This window comes from Talpa occidentalis, unplaced genomic scaffold, assembly GCF_014898055.3.
Source record: "Talpa occidentalis isolate TD23 unplaced genomic scaffold, MPIMG_talOcc4v2.1 talOcc4.8, whole genome shotgun sequence".
NCBI lineage: Eukaryota > Metazoa > Chordata > Mammalia > Eulipotyphla > Talpidae > Talpa > Talpa occidentalis.
Window position 1 is genome coordinate 40,789,038 of NW_023605194.1, and position 17,851 is coordinate 40,806,888.

General features: G+C 37.6%; 1 protein-coding gene across 2 annotated transcripts in view; it reads right to left on the minus strand.

Moving 5' to 3' along the window:
• Positions 1-537: 537 nt before the first annotated feature.
• ADK (adenosine kinase) overlaps positions 538-17,851 on the minus strand; it is a 430,089-nt gene continuing 412,775 nt past the window's right edge. For both annotated transcript variants that reach the window (XM_054690530.1, XM_054690531.1), the window contains exon 11: positions 538-1,217. In XM_054690530.1, coding sequence (XP_054546505.1) covers positions 1,093-1,217 — 125 coding nt within the window. In that variant the 3' untranslated portion in view covers positions 538-1,092. The remainder of the gene's footprint in view (positions 1,218-17,851) is intronic.

Here is a 17,851-nt window from a genome sequence, read left to right on the forward strand (position 1 = left end):
TGCTGAGGGGAGCAGCAGGTGAGATAGGAGAGGTCTGCTGCACCATATGTGGGTTAGCTCCTTGGTCTGGGATTGAACTAGTGCCATAGTGGCTAGTGATAGCTTCATAGAGCTGAGATAGAGCACAGGGGTTACTGCGCCACTAGGGAAAGCCTGGATTTTATCCCATTTTATAGAAAGCAGATTAAAGCTCAAAGAGGCTAAATAAAATATTTGCCCAATGTCATATGAAGGTAGTAAAGTCTGACTCCAAAGTTTCTATTATACCCTTTTCTCTTCCTTAAGGCTATGACTTTTGGTTCTGTAATACTGTTATTATTCAATGTATTATGTTGTTCTTCCTCCTATCTCTATCAACAAATTAGGTACCATCTTTGGGCCCAAATGACATTGATCTTTCTTCCTCAGTTTGTTGAGTACAGGGCAAACACAGAGAAAATTCCTACATGATAAGTTTTTATTTATGTCAAATTACAGAGTACCATAAGTAAATATGAGATTATGATTTAAATATTGTAGAACTTAAAATTTGGCAAATTAATTATTCAAAGTTTTATTATATGTCTGAGTACACACTGAAGAGATTATTTGGCAAAGTTTGGCAAGATAATTATTTCTATACTTATTTGACCATTTATCATGTATATATGTGATACATACATATACCTAAATTAAATATACTTATATAAAAAGCTAAAGATTGATGTGTCAGGATTAATTCATTTAAAAAATCTATTATATTAAATTGCATCTGCATTCAAAGCAGAAATGTAAAAAAAAAAAAGATTAATTTGCTAAATACACATGAATTTACAATGTAATTGAAAATGAAATAAAAATTTCTATTGAAATGTTATATTCCTGTTTAATTGACATTTAAATTGTATTATCAAATCATGGAAATAAACATAATTTTTTTAGGATATTGAGAGAATAAAGGCCCTATCGAGCATTATTGTATCATCTAAATTAAGGATGAATAATATAGTAGGAAAAAATGGCAGATAATTTTCTTCCTTATTGATATGGGAAGTTATTGGAAACAATCAGGGCAGTGTCTGTACTCTTGCACTTGGGTTTCCTGCTTTTCCATCAGTGGAAGTCTGGCTTCTCAGGAAAGGTGCAGCCACTCCGCTTAATTATGACACTTGCTGCATAGTGGCCAGCACGGATGCATTCAGTCAGGGGCTTGTCATAGACCAGCTGAGACAGAAAACCTGGGAAACAGACAAAAAGGAAGAACGTGAGTATTTTGTAACAGAGTCAGAAATGTCATATGAGATCAGACCTAACTGACTTTAGTACCTATCTGACTTTAGTCTCATAATAAGTGCTGAATCTCAAGGGTAGAGAGATCATCCCCTAAACATCAACAATGTCCCGATTATTTCTTTAAAAGAGCTCAAGGAGGCACGTAACAATTCACAATCAAGTCAATCTAGTCTTTCTAAGCCTAAAACATCATGTCTTATTTAGCTTTGAGATGAGAAAATTATTAGTAAGAAATACAAGGCAAATGTTACCTTGGATCTTTGTAGCTGGGGAGTTAATTATCTCTTTCCTCTTCTGTCTGGATTCCTTCCGTATTGTTATTCCTAGCATATTGCTCTTTGGACAAAATTCTATCATTTGGATTTCTTTCCAAGTACAAATCAGAGTTGAAAAGTTATGATGAACCTTACATCTTACTTTCACTCCCAAAAGTAAGTGTGAAATAATTTTTTTGGTCTAGCATAATGAAATTAAAGTAACTAGATTTACTCTTTCCTTAGAAACAACTAATGTAAAGATACAAGTATATGAAACATTTTTCAAATATAGCACATCTATCACAAAAGATCCATGAATGAAGGGAAATAAATAAAATAAACTGTGAAATTGCTCAGACTTTTTAAGAGTTATGAGGGCACAATGCCCACAGGACAACCTAAGTAGAATCTGAATTGAGAAGATGGAGTTGGGAGTCCAAATAGACAAAATTAAACATCAAGGAAGACTGATTAGGGCATAAAAGAGTGAAGACATAAATTACAAATATTGGGAATGAGAGAGGTGATATCACTATAGAATCTATAACACATGAAAGGATAACAAGGCAATATTATTTAACAACTTTATTCTAATAGATTTGACAGCTCAGATGAATTGGACAAATTCCTGGAAAGATGCAAATTATTTTTTTTTTAAAATATTTATTTTTATTTATTATTTATACAGCACTGGGTACAGTCAGAAGTGGGGGGGTGAGAGAATCACCAGAGCCAGAGCGGGGAGCAGAGCAGGCAGAAGGACCGAAGTACACTGCTGAGGGGAGCAGCGGGCGGCAGGAGAGGTCTGTGCGCCATGTGGGATCCTCCTCCGGTGGCCCGGGAGCACCCGGGGATCGAACCAGCGCTGCAGAGGCTGCGGGCAGCCTCGCAACCCAGCGCTCAACCCCTGCGCCACCAGGGAGGCCCAAGATGCAAATTATTAAAGTCCACTCAGGAAGAAGGTAACATGAACAGTACTGCATCTATTACATATATTGATTTTGTAGTTCAAAAGCTTCCCATAAAGAAAAATCCTGATCCAGATGGCATAGCGGGTGAATTCTACTAAAATATAAACGACAAAAAATAGTACAGATGCTATGCAAACTTCAGAAAACTGAAGAGGAGGAAATACTTCCCAACTCCTTCTTTGTGGCTACCATTACTCTGATGGTAAAATTGGAAAACTATAAATCAATATTCCTCATGAGCATAAGTGCAAAGAGTACTGACAAGGATGGGGATCCATTGGAACTCTCACACACAGATTATGGGAATGTAAAATGATTAGGCTACTTTGGAAAACCACTTGTCAATTTCTTTTCTTTTTTTTTTTAAGATTTATTTATTTATTTATAAAAGAACCGGGGTACAGGCCAGATGCATGGAAGGGTGAGAGGGCTCACGAGAGCCAGAGCGGGGAACAGAACAGGCAGACTGATGAAATACACTGCTGAGGGGAGCAGCGGGCGAGTCGGGAGAGGTCTGCTGCGCCATGTGGGACCCTCACCGGCTGGCCGGGTTCGAGCCGGCGCTGCAGAGGCTGCAGACAGCTTCACAGTGTGGCGCTCAACCACCTGCGCCACCAGGGGAGGCCCCACTTGTCAGTTTCTTAAAAAGCTAAGCAGAGATCTACAACATCACCCAATCATTCTATTTCTATTTCTAGGTATTTAAATAAATGAAATCATATATTTGTACAAAGATTTATAAATGACAGTTCACAGCAGCTTTATACTAGCCCCAATTCGGAAACAATTCAAATGAAGATAAGAAGCAGCAGGTAGGCAGGACTGTAAGAGGAGAGTGGGAGTGGCGGATGTGTAGGGTTCATGGGTGTATACATATGTCAACATTTATAAAATTGTATCCTTTAAATATGTACAGTTTACTATAATGTAATAAAACTACAAAAGAAAAAAGTGTTGTAGTTACAAGTAAGATAAGTCAAGAAAAGAAGAATCTGGAGCTATTTTCCCTCCAGGGGAAATATGAGCTGCTCCAGCAGTACTCAAATACTCAGAAGAAGAGATAATGGGAAACTGTTGCATAGCCAGATTGCTATGCCTTCCCCCAGGACCCGAGGAGCTTAGGGGGTGGGGGTGGAGTATGGGGTGAAGGGTAATTGAGAAGCTGTGGTACAGTGACCAGGAGAGAGTATTTACGAGATCTGTGTCCTTTCTCTTCTACCTTTCTGACCACACAGGCTTTTCTCTGTCAGATTTGGGGAATGCCCTGTATCTGATTAAATAAATATTCCCAAGCAAAGAACAACATTAATTTGATTAATGGAGTGATGTATTTTGAAGATGTTTGCTTAGGATGTGAAATCAGTGTCTCAAGAGGTTTTGTAAGAGTATTTTATCATTGAGTTTTCAGGTAACAAAGGTCAATATTAACTTTCAGCCAAACTGTGAGACTAAAATGCTCAGCCCACACAGTGAACGGAGCAGATGCCAAATTCAGAATCAGATCAGCTTACAATGGAAACATGTCTATTAGAAACCTTATAAGCAACATCTGTTTTCCTCATCCCTCCTGGTATGATCTTTGTGAGTAAAAGAAAAGCTTATGTTTATGAAATATTTTTGTAAAGCATAAGTACCAGCATTCTCTTTCTAAGAGAAGAGTGAGTTGATGACTAAAGTGAAGTACTCTGAAGAGACATTTGCTTTGACAGTTGAAAAACCTGGAAGCAGAAAAAACACTAAGACCTTTGCCCAGATGAATATCAGTTTTTCAGTAATCTATTTTTAAAAACCAACTGAGATGAACTACAGATGTTATATAATCAATTTTAAGTGGATAAGGTAGCGGGTAGCTGATGTGAATTTTAAAAGTTGTGTAAAATGGCTTAAATAAAGGGAACCTATATTTATAGAATCATTGGGAATCCTTTCAAAATGTGAATAATCATACCCAAGATAACTTTTTTAATTGTGTAAAATATACATAACTTAAATTTACTGTTTTAACCACTTTTAAGTGTACAATTCATGGCATTAAGTATATTTTATGATGTTGTTTAGCCATCAATTCTACAGATTTCCAGAATTTTTTTATCACACCAATAGAAACTGTGCTAAACTTTACATTAAATACTCTTTGTTGGGGCCTCCCCGGTGGCGCAGCGGTTGAGCGCTGGGTTGCGAGGCTGCCCGCAGCCTCTGCGGCGCCGGTTCGATCCCCGGCTGCTCCCCGGCCACCGGAGGAGGGTCCCACATGGTGCGCAGACCTCTCCTGCCGCCCGCTGCTCCCCTCAGCAGTGTACTTCGGTCCTTCTGCCTGCTCTGCTCCCCGCTCTGGCTCTGGTGAATTCTCTCACCCTCCCGCACTTCTGACTGTACCCAGTGCATGTATAAACAAAACAAACAAACCAGCAAACAAATAAATAAAGCATGCCTCTATTAAAAAAAAAAAAAAAAAAAATTTAAATACTCTTTGTTGGGCCTCCCCGGTGGCGCAGCGGTTGAGAACTGGGTTGCGAAGCTGCCCGCAGCCTATGCAGCGCCGGTTCGATCCCCGGCTGCTCCCCGGCCACCGGAGGAGGGTCCCGTATGGCGCGCAGACCTCTCCTGCCGCCCGCTGCTCCCCTCAGCAGTGTACTTCGGTCCTTCTGCCTGCTCTGCTCCCCGCTCTGGCTCTGGTGAATTCTCTCACCCTCCTGCGCTTCTGACTGTACCCAGTGCTTGTATAAATAAATACAATAAATAAATAAATCTTTAAAAAATAAAAAAAATAAAAAAAAATAAATACTCTTTGTTCTCTTCCCACTCCTAATCCCTAGTAACCATTGTTCCTCTGTTTCCATAAACTTGCCTATTCTAGGTACCTCATATGAGAGGGATAATATAATATTTCTTCTTTTGTGTCTTGTCTATTTCATCTAGCATGTTTCCCAATGATTTTTCAAGTTTAGGTTTTTAATTGTCACTTGACTTAAAGCGTATTAAAAAACCCTTTATTTGGAAATGATTTCAAATTCAGAGAAAAATTATGAGAATAAAAACAGTGCAAAAAGTACTCATCTATTTCCTTCATATGATTCCCCCACTCCCTTATCTATTTGAGAGAAAGTTGCATTTATGATGCCTCATTACCTTTAAATACAGCTTCCCTGGCAATAAGGATATTGCCAGTCCAGTTATTAACTTTAAGAACAATGTCGTAATAGTCTTAATCTTATCTACTGTCCATATTTTTGATTTTGTCAACTACTCAATAATGTCCTTTATAGCATTTTTTCCTTCCAGGATAGAATCTAGAATTTGTTGTATTTGAATACATTCATCTCCTATTCCCTTTTTATTTTGGTATTTATTGTTTTTTTCTGTTCTCAGTTCCTTTATTGGGGGAAAGGGTGTGTGGCAGCACACAGAGGGCATTCATTCCCCAAACCCAAGGTCAAAAAAGGTTAATACAATCTTTTCCCTCCTAGCCTTTGCCTTGCTGCCCTTGGGCAGCATCTCTGCCTTGCATCATCAGCCATGCCAGTTAAATTAGTGCATCTCAGGGACCTCAGGACACTTCTTAAGCATTGCCAGAGGCTGCAGGGGCATACAGGAACCCATCTCTGCTACCCTTTTTGCTGCTTCCTGACTGTAGAGCTCCATGCTCAGCTACTTCAGCCTTTTCTTGTGGTATCTGGATGAAAAGTAGGTCTTTAGGTTAGTGGAATGAATGAAGTATCTCTAGAAGCCAGAGAGTGATGCAGGCTACCCTTTGGCAGATCTGGGTTGGTCTTCAATAGAATGATTCTCATATTGGGTTCATCTGGTATTTCTGGATGACTAAATTTATATTATGTATTCCCAGACAGAATACTACAAAAATTACGTTGTTTCCTTCTCAGGGTATCAATTTAGAGGCACACTATGTCCAGTTATTGTTCACTGAAGATGTGAATTTTGCTCACCAGATCAAGGTATTATCCTACCTCTCCAGTGTATAGCTACTATTTCCCCCCTGTCATCTAACAATCTGTTGACAGATAGTTTAAAGATCATGCAAAATTCTGTTCCTCATCAAAAGTCCCTAACCATTTCCTCAGATTTCATATCCATTCATGATTCTTAACTGAAGCAACTTATACTCAGATGATTTTCCAACTCCAGTACTCTTTTAACATTCACCGGTCAGCTCCTGGCATTCTGCAGAATGCAAACACCTACCGCTTCTCCTTTTCATTACTTTTAATCTATTTGTTATCAATAAAGAGAAATATATTCTTAATCAGTGGTTTATAATTCATCACAAACTTTAATTAATTGGTACTCAAAATATCCCAGTTTTGGCCAGTGGGAGCCCCTTCAAGCTGGCTCCTGTGTCTTTGGACATGCCTCACACTATTTTTGAACACAGCTGTACTTTCTGGCAAAGTATTTTAGGTTCATCTTCTACCCAACCTATCCTGGTCTTGGAATCAGCCAAATATCTAAAGATACCTAGTTTCTAATGGTGTGGAATAGTACTAGAGACCAAACTATGAGTGGTAGGTATGTTCTTTGCTTCTACATACTGTTAGTGAACAGATACACATATACACATAAATGTATACCTACATGTACACACATCCACACACACACAATTCCATCCTCACAGGGTTCGTTCTTGCCTTTCCTCATCCTGTTATTATGTTCCTTTTTCTACAGAGAAAACTCTAGTTCCCAATAGTAGGAACACATTTATATGCTAAGTTTTGTTGGTCTCTCACATAGCTAAGTAGTGTTCAGTATGTTACTTAGACTAGCTCTCTTTTTAACTTCACTTCAGTGTAGTTTATTTTACTTAAGATTGAAAAATATATGTTGGATTCATGTGGTTAGTTTTCTTCCAGTTTTAGCACCCCCCTTTATACTTGTTGATTTACTGTTATTAAAAAATCTGTAGAACATTAATGTTGCCAATAGCAAAAATGATAAAAAAGGTATCACTATTAAAAAAAACTATAAAAAAGCATCCCTTCCTGTAATTTGCCTATGCCCTCTTCATTCCTTATAGGTAACCAATCTCTTTTTTTCCCAAAAAGATTTATTTATTTACTTATTTATTTATTTATTTATTTATTTATCCAAGCACTGGGTACAGTCAGAAGCATGGGAGGGTGAGAGAATTCACCAGAGCCAGAGAGGGGAGCAGAAGAGGCAGAAGGACCGAGGTACACTGCTGAGGGGAGCAGCGGGCAGCAGGAGAGGTCTGCGCGCCATGTGGGACCCTCGCCCGGCGGGCGGACGGGGATCGAACCGGCGCCGCAGAGGCTGCGGGCAGCTTTGCAGCCCAGCGCTCAACCGCTGCGCCACCGGGGATGCCCAAGGTAACCAATTTCTAATTTTTTGTTTGTCTTCCTGTGTTTTTCTTTGTAAAGCTAAACAGATACATGTGCATTTTATTTCTTCTTTTTTTCATATAATGAAGTAGCAAAGTATATAAGTTCTTTTCCACTTTCCTTTTTTTCCACTTAAAAATGTCTCTTGGCCTCCCTGGTGGCGCAGCGATTGAGCGCTGGGTTGCGAAGCTGCCCTCAGTCTCTGCGACGCCGGTTCGCTCCCCGGCTGCTCCCCGGCCACCGGAGGAGGGTCCCGCATGGCGCGCAGACCTCTCCTGCCGCCCGCTGCCCTCAGCAGTGTACTTCGGTCCTTCTGCCTGCTCTGCTCCCCGCTCTGGCTCTGGTGAATTCTCTCCCTCCCGCGCTTCTGACTGTACCCAGTGCTTGTATAAATAAATAATAAATCTTAAAAAAATAAAAATAAAAATGTCTCTTGAAAATCACTGCATAGCCATTCAAAAAAATCTTCCTCATTCTTATATAGCTCATCGTACCTCACTGATTGCCTATGCCATATTTCATTTGCTCCTATGTGTGGATATTTATATAGTTTCCAATGTTTTCTAGTTATGAATAATCCTACAACGAATAACCTTTTACATAAGCAATTTTGTATTGCTGGGGATATATCTTCAGAAAAAATTTCTAGAAGTAGAATTTCTTGGCTGAAGGGTAAATAATAAGTAGTTTTGTTAGATGCTGCCAAATTACTCTTCATAGGAATTGAACTATTTTATATTTCCAGTAGTAAGGTAGAAGAATACCTGTTTCCCTAAACTTCACCAACTTTTGTCAACGTGATGGGTCAGAAATGATAGCTCAGTGTAATTTTAATTTGTATTTCTCTCTCTCTTTTTTTTTTAAAGATTTATTTTATTTATACATGCACTGGGTACAGTCAGAAGCGCGGGAGGGTGAGAGAATCCACCAGAGCCAGAGTGGGGAGCAGAACAGGCAGAAGGACCGAAGTACACTGCTGAGGGGAGCAGCGGGCGGCAGGAAAGGTCTGCGCGCCATGTGGGACCCTCCTCCGGTGGCCGGGGAGCAGCCGGGGATCGAACCGCCGCTGCCGAAGCTGTGGGCAGCTTCGCAACCCAGCGCTCAACTGCTGCGCCACCGGGGAGGCCCTAATTTGTATGTCTCTTATTATGAATAACTGATCATATTTTTTGGTATGTTTAAAGAACAAATCTCTGTGAATCTTATTTTTTAATAGGAAATTTGGTCTCCCTGCTCCTTCCCCCTTCTATTTTTAAAAGTTCTTTGCATTTTAGGGATTTTTTCCCCAGTAAAGGATATTTTGGGAGGAAAAAACTCAGCAATAAATATATGCAATTAATATATACAAATACTGTGTAAGCAAGTAAAGAGCTTATTCATATTTCATTCACTAAATATGGTAAATTATAAAGACTGTGGTTGGCAAACACTACAGCAGATAAATATGGCTTGCAGATATAGAAAAAAGAAGTTTGTTTTCTTGTAGTAAAGATTGTGGGATTACTAAGTGTTCAAGAAGTAAAATCTCAAATAACTGACTTGGCATATGTATTCGATATGAAAAAGTCCCTTCGGAACATTTTTTTTGTTAGTGTTATTAGCTTATGATCCTTGTCAGTACATCATCTGGCAAAGGAAGGGTAAGACTTTGAATATGTGCCTTTCTACATAGCCAAGAGAGTGGGAACAGGAGACAACACTGGAGAAACATGAGCACAGGTGATTAAGAACTCATATGCTGAAGCAACTGCTGCCTTTCTACTTTGGTTCCTTCTCTCTGACCTCTTACTCTCTCAGATTTTCCTTCCCAACTTTAGGTCATATGGTGGACACTGGGTCCTCAGCATGGGAGGGTGTGAGGCCTCTTGCTGACACTGAATTTGGTTCCTCAGGCTAGTGTTGACTATTTTGAATCTCAGAATAATCACAAAGCCAGAGCTCTCAAAATAAACTTCTGTTCTTTAATACTTGTTTATTATTTTCTTTATATTGAAATTAAAGAGTGATCAATTTTAGCAATCTCAGAATAATCACAAAGCCAGAGCTCTCAAAATAAACTTCTGTTCTTTAATACTTGTTTATTATTTTCTTTATATTGAAATTAAAGAGTGATCAATTTTAGCATAACTGAATCCAGACCTGAAACATATTTAAACTGCAGACATAAGCACTAAGCTAATTTCCTTAAAACACATAGAGGTGGATGACTAGTGTGGGCAAAAGGCAACATGATTTCCTAATTTAAGTTATCATAGTATGTAGTTACATAGAAGAGAGGGAGAATATATAGAATTTTCTTAGGTCATTTACAGAAACTTGACAAATATTTGTCACTAGGTATAGAAGTCTTAATAGAGACACTTAAGAGCAAAGGATAGTTCAGAAGAAAATGAAGAAAGCTTACAAGTCAGTTTTTTCTTCTCCATATAAAGTTCCTTCACTAATAGTTTTCAAGGAGACTGGAATGGAAAAGCCCAATAGACTATTCATTCAACATTCACAGCAAAAAAGGGAAGAATTTTTGACTTTATGACTAGTTGTCATCAAATTAGAAAGCTATTTTACACTGACTTTATAAATTTGGAAGAATTAAGTTTTAATAATTCATTTTTTACAAGTATTAGCATTTTGTATTATTCTCAAAAGATAATGACAAGTATATATCAGCGATTATATCTTTATTTTTGATGTAGTACCAAAGACCTGTAATATAAGCCAGAGCACAATATGTGCAAAGTAAAACATTTTAAAGCATTTGGGGAAATAAATGTAATTTGCTTTATAAGTATCATTTTATGCTAAATTTAAATTATTACACATATAAGTAGCATAGTACTTTGTTTACCTGGCAATATACACACACGTATATGTGTTGAAAATGGATTTTAAGCCATATAATTTATAGGTCAGAAAAACTAACACTGTGAAATAGTGATCCCTCGCATACATGAGATTTGAAGCAACAGCAGCTTACATGGTCACGCGTATCACACCTACAATGACCCCTCGGGCCTTGATTAGGAGCTTATTTAGTTTATATTTCAAAAAGCAAGGACAAATTTTTTCTAATTATAAAAGTGATAACCAATAACTGTAGAAAATATGAAAAAAATGGTAGAATTAAAAAGTAACTAAAATACAGAGTTGCATTACAAAGAACAATCACTCCTATTTAATATAATGTAAAAACCCTAACAACAGTAATGTCTAAAAAAGATTAAGAAGTGAGAATGAAATTTGTTATTATGTTCAGTTAAGAGGATTATATATATAATATGCTAAAGAATTGACAGATTTAATAAGAAAGTTGGGAAAGAGTGCTGGATAAAGGAGAAATATACAAAAGTAGTCAATTATTCATGTGTACGTGCATACACACATGTGTACAAACATCACTAAAACAAAAGTAATTGAAACATGATTTAAAAAACAGCAACAATTACTGCAAAGGGAAGGGATTGTTGCACAACAGATCTATGCAAATATGGAAACTTGAGCTACCACAGAGTTAACACTGTGAGTCACAGGGAAAGGAAAGGATGGATTATTTGAAAACAGTATTGAGTCAACTAGATCTTAATTTGGAAAAATAAAATTACTTGACTCCATATTAAAAAGATCCAGTTCCAGATGTATCATGGAATTAAATGTGAATGGCAAAACAGACTTTTAGAAGATTTATGTTGTATTGGTAAAAAGATTTTCTTAAATGAGACACAAAAAGCATAAACTATAAAGTAAAATATTAAAAAATTGAACTATGCTAAAATGAAAACTGTCTCTCAACAAATACCTTTAAAGAGTGGAGAAAATAGCCTCCCTGGTGGCACAGGGGTTTAAGTATCAGCACTAAAAAGCTATGGCGCCAGCATTGTGTTTGATCCCCAGCCAGGGAGCTAACTCACATGGCACAGCAGACCTCTCCTGTCTTGCCTACTGCTCCCTTCAGCAGTGTATTTCAGTCGATCTCCTCTCATTCTCCTCCCTGCACTTCTGGCCTACACCCAAGTTCTTGCATAAATAAATAAATAAATAAATAAATCTTTAAAAAAATGTGGTGAAAATATAAGTCAAGTTTGCTTTCTGGATTATTTTTCAGAATATATAAAGAAATTCTATAAATTAACAACCCAACAGAAAAGCAGATATTTTATTTAATTTTTATTTATTTTTTTTGGTAGAATTGGGGTATAGGCCAGAGGTGTGGGGAGTGAGAGGATTCACCAGAGTGGGGAGCAGAACAGGCGGATCTACTGAAATACACTGCTGAGGGGAGCAGGAGGTGAGACAGGAGAGGTCTGCTGTGTCTCAGGGGTTAGCTCCCTGGCCTGAAACGGAACTCAGGCCATAGTGGTGGTAGCGCGGAGGTGTAACCCCTAGGCCACTAGGGTGGCCCCAGACAAACATTTTAGAACATGCATTTCATGAAACGGAAATGTGAGATGTTCAACCTCGTTGGTAATGAGAGAAAATGCAAATCGAAACTTCGTAAGATTCTATAAATCTACTGGATTAGCTAAACTTTAAGAGTCTGTTATCCATTCATATTATCAAACTTCTTTTCAAAAAAGATTTCATTAATGTATAAATTAAATTGCTATAAAAATTGTTTGGGAATTTGAAAAGTGAGAGGCAGAATCTTGTTTTAATTTATAATTACTTATCTACTAGAGGAATTAAAAATTTTATTTTGTTCATATGTCTGATGATAACTTTTACCTATTCTTTCACTGGACTATTGTATACAGTGTATAAAAATGAAGAGTGATGTAAAAATTATATAAAATAAAATTAAAAAGAAAAAAAGAGAATTGTACCCATTTAGTAACAAAGCTTTCCACAAAGCAAATCAGTGTAAATACAATGAAACTGTTCACTCCTCTCCAAAGATTCTTCAAGGACACACATAAAGAACTTTACCACTTTTTGTACTCTGAGACTTAGGGGAAGATCGGGCAATGTTCAGGAAGCATCTTAGAAAGTTTCTGGGGAAACTGTTTCTTTCTCCAAATGAAGTTTTACTCTATAGAAGCTATATACCAACACACCAATATGTGTCTTTTGAAACTGGAGTTCAAGAACCAATGCTTCCATAGCAGAGATTGTTGTGAGAATTCCGGACAGAATTAAGCAGAAAGGATCACTGTACTTGGATAGAGTGGCTATTGTGTGAAGTCAATGAAAACAAGATTTTTGGTAAAAATTGTGAGGTCAACGGCCATAGAATACATATCTAATTAAACCTAGCAATTCAGGGAACTGTAATTGATGAAGTTGGGAAACAGGGCACATATATAAACTGAAAACACTGGCAAAATGAGATGGATGACTTAAAAATTAATAGACTATTTTTGAACAATTTCAGGTTTATAGAAAAACTGAACAAAGTAGAGAGTTCCCATATAGTCCCTCTCTGCCCCATCCCTCAATTTCCCCTATCCTTAAGATCTTGAATTAGTGGGGTATAATTGATGAGCCAGCGCTTAATAATTATTAACAACTGAAGTCCATGGTATATACTGGGGCTGACTTTTCATGCTGTACATTCTGTGGAATTTGAAAAATGTATGATGATTTGTAGCTGCCATTACAATATCATACAGAATAGGTTCATTGTTCTAAAAATCTCCTGTGGTCCATCTATTCATTCTTTCCTACCCCTGTCTACCCCAAACCCTTGGCAAATACTGATATTTTAATGGTCTCCATAGTGTTTTTTTGCCTTTTCAAAAATGTCATCTAGTTGGACTCATACAGTTACAGCCTGTACAGATGATCTTCTTTCATTTAGTACTATGCATTTAAGCATCTTCCATGACTTTTCATGGTTTGATGCTTCATTTCTTTTTGTTCCTGAATAATATTCAACTTTATAGATGTACCACAGTTTGTTTATCCAGTCACCTATTGATGGACACCTTGGTTGTGTCAAAGTCTTGCCAACTCAGAATAAATCTTCTGTATACATTTCTCTGCAGGTTTTTATGTGGACATAAGTTTTCAACTCATTTGGGCAACCAAAGAATGCAATTGCTAAATCATATGGCAAGAGTATGTTTTATAAGAAAGAAACTGCCAAACTGTTGTCCAAAACGGTTGTGTGATTTGGTATTATCAGCAGTAACAACTGATGCTGTACATTCTTGTCATATACAAACTCAGAATGCTGGTAAAATGAGATGGGTAAAAGAATGGTTTTTCTCATTTGTGTCTTTTAAAAAAATTGTTTATGTTTACTTAAAAAGAGAAACCTCCCAAAACCAAATGAACTGTTTATGCAAACTCACTTATCTATTCTAGTACTTGATAAACTTATTTACTTTATTCTGTTTGTTATCTTCAGAAAGTTAAATGATTTACCGCAAATCTGTTGTTATTCTCCACATTCTTGGCTCAGATCCTTGAGGACTGGATCAATGATCTAATGAATCACTTGCATCTCTGATTGCTATAATCCTACGACTTCCCTATTGCCTCCATCCTTTACCCCACCCTAGCTGATTCATTTAAGTTAGCAATGTTCTCTATATGTGGATAATATCAAACTACATACTGTATAGTAGTGACAAGTTAATTACATAGTTATTAAGAGATAATGTGGGAGTAGTAACATAAGTTATCATGTAATTACCTTTGTTCTCAGAGGCATTACCATGTAATTAAAGCAACATGATATAATACTTTACAGCAACTAAAGTGCTGAATTCTGTATTCCATCTGTGAAAAAAATGTGCTCTCAGTCATAGTTTTAGGTCAACTTGATTTTTCAATTCTTGGTTTAGTTTCGATTTTTCTTAGATATCTACACTTAGTGATGATTTATGTGTTCTCTTAAACTGGCCTGTTTAAAAGTCCTACCTTTTAGATATACACTGCTACATGGCACATGAGACAGTCAACTTAAAGGCTGTATTTTTATTATATATGGCTGCTTTAGGAAAGAGAAATAAGATATAAATGAAAACTGACTAATCTGAATCCTCAATTTACTAGACTCATGTACCACCATTTCTTTTTTTTTTTTTTTTTTTTTGTGGGACCCTTGCCGGTGGCTGGGATCGAACTGGCACTGCAGAGGCTGCGGGCAGCCTCACAACCCAGTGCTCAACCACTGCGCCACCAGGGGAGGCCCTCATGTACTACCATTTCTATCCTTTATTATAAGGTGCAGGTGAAAAGATAGTAAGAACCTAGAATGCTATAAAAGCACTTTGGTTTACGAAATCAACTAATACCTACTGAATGCCTACCATCTCCAGGTAGTGTGCTAGACACCTAAGGATTCCAACATGCATAAAATACAGTTTGTCTCTCAGGGTTTTACAGCTTTAGGAGAGAAAGCCAAGTAAATACTTTAAAATAATCCTGGCAGAAGTGTGGAGTATGAATTTACAAGGAATGAAACTGTTGGCAAAGAGATTAAATAAGAGTTGACTGCAATATTTTAGGAGTGGTTCTCAAAATGTAGTCCCTGGAGGGCCTCCCTGGTGGCACAGGGGGTTAAGTAATGCACTCTGAGGCAGTCTGCAGCCTCTGCAGCGCGGGTTCCATCCCTGGCCGGCCAGGGAGCAACCCACATGGCGAGGCAGACCTCTCCTGTCTCGCCCGCTGCTCCCATCAGCAGTGTATTTCAGTCTGCCTGCCTGTTCTGTTCCCCCGCTCTGTCTTTGGTGAATCCTCTCACCCCGCTGTACCTCTGGCCTGTACCCCAGCTCTTGTATGCATAAATAAATCTTTAAAAAAAAAATGTAGTCCCTGGAACACAGCTTCAGCAACATTTAAGGCCCATCCTAGACTCAGAAACTCTGAGGATAGGGCCCAGCAATCTGTCTTTTAACAGGTCCTTCAGGTGATTCTGTTCCAGGAACCACTTGTTCTTGGTGATAGTAAAAGTAGGGAGGAAAATAAACAGGTTTGAAAATAATTTGATTTGAATATTGATGAAAGTTAAAATTTTAAGAACAAGTCTGTGGCTTTATGTTTAAAAAACTATGTGGAAAATGAAACAGGGGGTAAGTTCCAGCTCAGTTCATGTCAAGGGCTCTTTACCAGGGATCCTCATCACCTTTACTGTGGAGCAGCTACTTTTTTTTTTTTTTTTTAAAGATTCATTTATTTATGCATACAGGAACTGGGGGTACCGGCCAGAGGTGTGGGGGGTGAGGGGACTCACCAGGGACAAAGTGGGGAACAGAACAGGCAGACTGACTGAAATACACTGTTGAGGGGAGCAGCGGGCGAGACAGGTGAGGTCTGCTGTGCCATGTGGGTCACCTCCCTGGCTGGGGATTGAACTGGTGCTGCAGAGGCTGCTGACAGCTTCACAGTACTGTGCTTAACCCCTCGTGCCACCAGGGAGGCCCCGAGTTTGATTTTTTTAAAATTAGATGCCACATATTAGTAAGATCATGAAGTATTTGTCTTTCTTTGTATGACTTATTTCACTTAGCTTAATGCCCTCAAAGACCATCCAAGATGTCACAAAGGGCAGAATTTCATTCTTTTTTATGGCTGAATGGCATTCCATTGTGTGCATAGATACTTTTTCATTGATGGACACATTTAATTTGTTTCTCTGTCTTTGTCATTGTAAATAATGCAGCAATGAACATGGGGTGCATGTTTCAAGATAATGTTTCCATTTTCCTTTGATAAATATCTAGAGATAGAATGGCTGGATCATATAGTAGTAGTTCTATTTTTAATTTTTGAGGAACTTCCATATTGTTTTCTATAATGGGTGAAACAATTTACATTTCTGACAACAATTCACAAAGGTTCCCATTTCTCTGCATCCTTACCAACAACTATTATTTCTTATCTTTTTAATGATAACCACTCTAACAGGTATGAGCTGATGTATTTTTGTGGTTTTGATTTGCATTTCCCTGATGGCTAGTAATGTTGAGCATATTTTCATGTATCTGCTAGTACATGAATCATGTGTCTATACATTTTCTTTGGAAAATGTTTATTCTGATCTTCTGCCCATTTTTAAATCATATTGTTTTTTCACTACTGAGTTGTACTACCTCTATTTTAAGTAACAGTAAGGAAAAGGTAGCTGTGGATTCACTCATCACATACACATGCTAACAAGAGTTCATTTTTTTCTCTCTCATTTTCTCCTCAGTTTTATTGAGAAATAATTGACATCCATCACACCCTAAGTTTAAGGATTACAGCATGAGTTTGATTTAGCAAAGGTTAATCTTTAATGAAGGAGATTTTATACTAAAGTATGTCCTACCAGCTATTTCCTGACTCACTGCACCCTTCTGACAAAAACGCCTCAATAGTCAAGCTCTTAGATATATTGACCAGAATGGTTTTTATTTGATAGTAGGAGGCAAGATTGTATGGATCTGTGCATAGGATTTATTTATTTATTGACTCACGCAACTAAAATTTACTGAATATCTATGCGAGGCATTGTTGGGTCTTTGGGATACATTGATTATGGGAGACATATAGTCTCTGCTTTCTTAAGGCTTGTGTTTTAATTTTAATGGGGAAGATTAAAAAGAGCTAAAAATTAAGATAATAAAAAGTAAATAAAATAACCTTAGACAATGGTAAGTGCTATTAGGAAAAGGACTATGTGTAGCAGTAAAGTATAATCAAGATATAATAAAAGGATCATGTTGCAGGGGACGGGACTTTCTCAGAATCATAAACATGGCGGTAAGGGTGTAGACAGGCATGCAAACACACATGTTTACAGAGCCACAAATTTGTTTTATTAATTTGTTAAAGTTAAGGCATAAAGACATATTATATTAGTTTTAGGAACACAACATAATGATTTGATCTTTGTATATATGACATCACTACACTTTGAATAAAAATCTCTTTACCATTGCATTGTAGAGGGACTCAGTTGATGTATTTTGTAATATAAAGGTAATGGAGTGAAGAACCATGAATACCTGCTGTTGGGGTGTCTAGCACTGAATTTTAAAATCACCATCTAGTACCACTTTCAGTGAAAACTGTC